The sequence below is a fragment of the Tupaia chinensis genome, unplaced genomic scaffold (genome assembly GCF_000334495.1).
Source record: "Tupaia chinensis unplaced genomic scaffold, TupChi_1.0 Scaffold000511_1, whole genome shotgun sequence".
Classification (NCBI taxonomy): Eukaryota; Metazoa; Chordata; class Mammalia; order Scandentia; family Tupaiidae; genus Tupaia; species Tupaia belangeri.
In genome coordinates, this window is record NW_006160024.1 from 112,499 (window position 1) to 117,200 (window position 4,702).

Below are 4,702 nucleotides of genomic sequence, written 5' to 3' on the forward strand. Positions count from 1 at the left end.
CTCGGTGGGTAAAAGTCATGGCAGTTAATCCACGTCCAGAGAGGGCCCAGCATGGTCATGGAAACATCACCCCTCCATGCCTGCCCACGACAGGTGCGAGGGACCGTGCGAGGAATCAGGCTTGGATAGAGGCAGGGTATCCAGCATCCAAGATGACTGACAGGACACAGAGGCTGGGCAACAAGGGCTATTGTCCCTCCTAGTGTCACCGAGAGGATCAGATCCAACTGAGTGAGAATCTAGCCGCGAAGCTGGGGATATGAGCTCTGGAAATTTGGGGAAATCCACACGAACTTGCATGTGAACCTCCACCCCCAGTGTCGTTTTAACTAAGACGCACTCCACGGCAAATTCTCAATGGCATCAGTGACAGATCTGGGGTGGGAGGAGAGGGGGACCAACGTCCTGTCCCCTGAAGGATTCTCCATCTGCTCCACAGCCGACACCACAAGTTAGTGCATTGTTTTCCAAATAGTAACGTTTTCTGAACCGTGTAACGATAATGGCCCGTTATGGGCCAAAACACAACCTCTGGCTGACCTGGATAAAGCTGCAAATCAAGTCTGCTGGTGGCTTGCTCAGTGCAGACCGTCAGGGTGCAGCTCCCAGGACCCTGCGTCCCAGTGCACTGTGTCCCCAGCACCTGCTCAGTCCTCAGGATGTTTGAGTCTGAGCCCCCACAAAGCTGGCCCTGACTCAGGACGCGGTGCAGGATGCTGGGAAGCCCAGCAGAGGAGGAAGGGGCAGGGAGGGGTGCAGAGCAGGGGGAGGAGAAAATGCAGTGAGACCCGCACCACAACCACTCCTGATGGAGGCCCCCAGGAGCCGCGGAGAGCCTGGGGCTCGCCTTCCAGCAAACTGGAGCCTGTGGAGACCCCCAGACCAAGAGGAGCACTGCCCTCCAGGAGGAAGGACAGCAGTACCGAGAACCTCAGGGGAGCCCTGGGGGCCAGGGCTCGGCTTGGGCCACTGTGTCTGCGTGGTGGTTGGAGGGCTGGTGATGCATGGGCTCTGGGCCGGCCTTGCCGCGTGTGGAGGGAAGAACAGTGACCCCAAAGAAGGGCAGGAAGCTCAGAGCGTGCAAGGGGCAGCTGCTTCCTGAGGCTCCTTCACCTCTCCCACCCCACCGTGCGTCCCCCATGAAGAGTTCATTAGCCAATGGGCAAGCAAGGGTCAATGCAGAGGACTAAGTAAACTTGCTCACCTTATGAAAGAACCCAGCATGAAGACCTCAAGGTAAGCTTGACAACAGGGGAAACAGACCTCCTGGGCCCTCCTGGGGGCGAGGGGGACAATCTCTACCCCTGAAAGATGCCGGGCATCCTGAGAAATGACCAGCCCCCTGTCTGGACTGGCGTTCCGGCGTTGCAGAGTTTAACCTTTTCCTCGCCACACAATCGAGACCATAAAAGGAGACTCTCCAGAGGCGGGAACCTGCCAACCTGCTCAGCCCAGGCCCCGGGTATTCTTGCCCGGTCTCTCCCAGGGATTCTTCGCCTGAGCATTAATAAATGCAAGTTCTGCTCCTTGCTCTGTCTCAGGGAAATTCTCTTGCTGCCCATGCACAGGCCCTACTGCCCCACTGCACTGCTGCACCCCAACTTTGCCTAAACTGTGTGGGTTTGCTAGAACCTGCACCCAAACTGTCCTTACTGAAGTGGAAATGACAGCCCAGCTTCCCGGAGACAAAGGCGACCCTCCTGTGCCGGCTTCTGAGCTTGAGTTGTCAAGTCCAAGACACGCAGAGGGGTGCTTTCTGTGGGTTGCTGACAGGACCTAGGAAACGGTGACCAGTTCCAGCTGCTGATGGGACAATCACCCCCGTCCAGTACTCTGGCTTTTACTTGCATGTGGTTACTCAGTGAGTACCGAGCAGCGCTCATCCCAGACACCTGCCAGGCGGCACGACCACGAGAGGACGACGGTGGCTTTTCAGGACTCCAGGGTGAGTAGAGCGTGAGCAGTCAACAACAGGAAAGTCGTTTTCTCTGGGGTGGCTCTTAGAATCCCCTCCCCACACCTCCGCCCCCAGCAGAAAATAGCTGATACAAAACTGTGAGCCCCAGAATCAGCTCGGACAAGTCCCTTTCACGGAATAATTTATTTCATTTCAAGTGACAGTGGCCCACGACTCTGCCTCCTCGATGGGACCAGGAGACTCAGTGCAGGGGGGCTGGGACCCTCCCTGGGCAGAGAATGCCAAACGGCACTGCTTCCTCCCAAGGCCTCGGACGGACGTGGCCGCGTGCACGGCCCAGCCTTTTCTTCAGAAATGGTCTGGAAGGGCCACCGCCTTCGTATGTCGAGGTTCTCGTGAGCCCAACCAAGGGTCCCCGGCCTCCCAGTTGACACTCCTGCCCCACATGATCCCGGGTCATGTGGCACTTGAGGAGGTGCTAGGGGGTGGGCACACAGAGAGAGCATTCCCGGGAGGTCCTTTCCCTGCCCCTGCGAGGATGCAGTGGCTTTCTCTGCCCACGTGGGACTAGCAGGAGCCCAGAGGAGGATCCACGGGGTGACGTCTCGCGTGCTTCACTGAGGAAGGTGGCTTCTAGTCCTTAGGGCATGGGGTCTTGGAGGCCTGGCACAGGCGAGCTGCAGCCGCGGGGTTCATGGAGAAGCCGGCTATGGCCTTCCCTCCGTCCCCCACCTCCCATCCCCAGGTCTCGTCATTGACCCATTTTGTAGCGGCACCCACCGATTTCTCTCACAAATCTACCCTCGGAGTTGATTCTGTGCAGGTTTTCCTTGGATCCCAAAGCTGGGGAGGACAGGCGAGAGGGGGCGGAAAGGGGCATGGCTGTGCACTTGTGCCCGCGGCTTCCCCGGGGTGGGCAGGTGCCGGTGAGCAGAACGGGAACACGGCGCAGGCAGCTGCCTGAGATCCTAAGGCCTGACGGTGCCATTGCAGTAAGAAAGGAAGACTGAAGACGCCCCTAACCTACACAGGGAACCCCGTAGCTGAGGCAAAGTCCCCGAGCAGGCGCGGCGGCAGTGGAGCTGGGATTGTCGATGGCAAGGCTTCATTTGGTGTTAGTTTTCTAGAAGAGCTAGGTTTGTAGCCACATAACTCCGAGAGACACTGTCCCAGGAAAAAGAAAATGTGTCTTTGTCACATCCACCGCCGTGCATTAGGCCGCCCGAAATGGCCAAGCGCGCCGCCGTTCCGTCTGGAAGGCTGGTCTGTTCCACCCAGGACGTTTCGGCAGGGCTGCTGGTTTACCCGGATGGCAAAGGCCGAGATCTGCCCCGGGCCGATGGTCCCGGCGTGGGGCGGGCACGTGGGCTGGCGGCTCCCAGGCCTCAGTGGTAGTAGATGCTGAAGGCATGGAGGATGTACAGCAGGGTTGTGATGAAGGCGAAGAACTGGAAGAACCAGGGGATTTATTGTGTTAGAGACGGCCGCCAGGTCTCCGTCCCCACCCAGGGCCTCGGCCCCCACAGCCCAGGAGGCCGTGTGCTCTGACCCCGCTTCGTGTCCCCTGACTGGCCTGCGAGCAGAACACCACTGGCCACCTACCCTGTCCTCCTGGGGTCTCTCCACCCGAGGCCATCACAAGGGGCAACTGTGCCTGGTGTCCCCTCCCACCGTGCAGTCTCCATCCCACCTGCAGATGAGGCCTCCTCCACCCGCCATAAGGTGAGCTGGCCTCCATGCCCACCCTGGGCCTCAGTTCACGCTGTCCTCCTGCCCCGCCCACTTTTGTCCTCTGATGACACCCCCATGCCGCTCACCATCGCAGAACGCTGCCCTGAGCCCCTGTAGCCTGGCTCCTTGTGAGCGTCTCAGAGGCCCCTCAAGCTCCCAATGGCCAAATGGAACTCCCGACCTGGCCTCACAAGCCCCACAGGCTCGGTCGGCCCCAGGATGCTCGTTCCATCCAGCCACCCCGGCCAGAAACCTGTGACCCCTCCCAGTCCTCCTTCCCCCAGCGGCCATGTCCGAAGCCCTCTCCAAAGTCTACTGGTGTTATTGCTTGACTGTCTGCGGGCACATCCAGGTCTTCCTCGTCTCAGCCACCACCTTCCCTCACCAGGACTTCTGGCCTTTAACCTGTCCACTTCTGCCCCCTCTGCTCCAAGACAAAAACGTGACTGTTGCTCCTACGCTTAAACCTTTGTGATGGCTCCCGTCTCAGGACAGAGCTCATCACCCTAAACCGCCTTCCAGCTCTGGCCGACTGCTCCAGTCTCGCTCTGCCCTACTGTCCACGCACATGCTGTTCCCATTCGTTCACTCATTCACTCACCCACTCAGCAAATAACTTCCATTTATTTGTCTGTTTGTTTGTTTTTAGGGAGATTTTTGCTATAGGGCACATGCACTTGCCAGAGAGAGACAGAGAGACAGAAAGCGAGAAGTACCCCCTGGGAGGATGGCCAGGCTGCAATTCCTTCTCCTCCATTCTCCTTTTGAGATCTTGGGCAAGCACGTACAAGTGCCTGGCATGAGTTTTAAGCTGCCAGGTCTGGGACGCAAACTGCGGTTGACTACGTGGGAGTCCAGCGAGCAAAGAACTTTTAAAGATCTGCTATACTTCAAGAATGACCGTGGCTTGGGGACCAGCAGTTAGCGTAATGTTTATGTTGCTGGACTCCCATGTAGTCGACTGCGGTTCGCGTCCCTGACCTGGTGGCTTAAAACTCACTCCGCGTGCGTGTGCGTGCGTGCCCAAGATCCCGAGAGGAGAATGGAGGAGAA

General features: G+C 58.4%; 1 protein-coding gene across 1 annotated transcript in view; it reads right to left on the reverse strand.

The window, feature by feature from the left end:
• Positions 1 to 2,089: 2,089 nt before the first annotated feature.
• Positions 2,090 to 4,702, reverse strand: part of MALL (mal, T cell differentiation protein like) — a 43,580-nt gene continuing 40,967 nt past the window's right edge. The window contains exon 4 of the mRNA XM_006156626.3: positions 2,090 to 3,366. Coding sequence (XP_006156688.1) covers positions 3,304 to 3,366 — 63 coding nt within the window. The 3' untranslated portion in view covers positions 2,090 to 3,303. The remainder of the gene's footprint in view (positions 3,367 to 4,702) is intronic.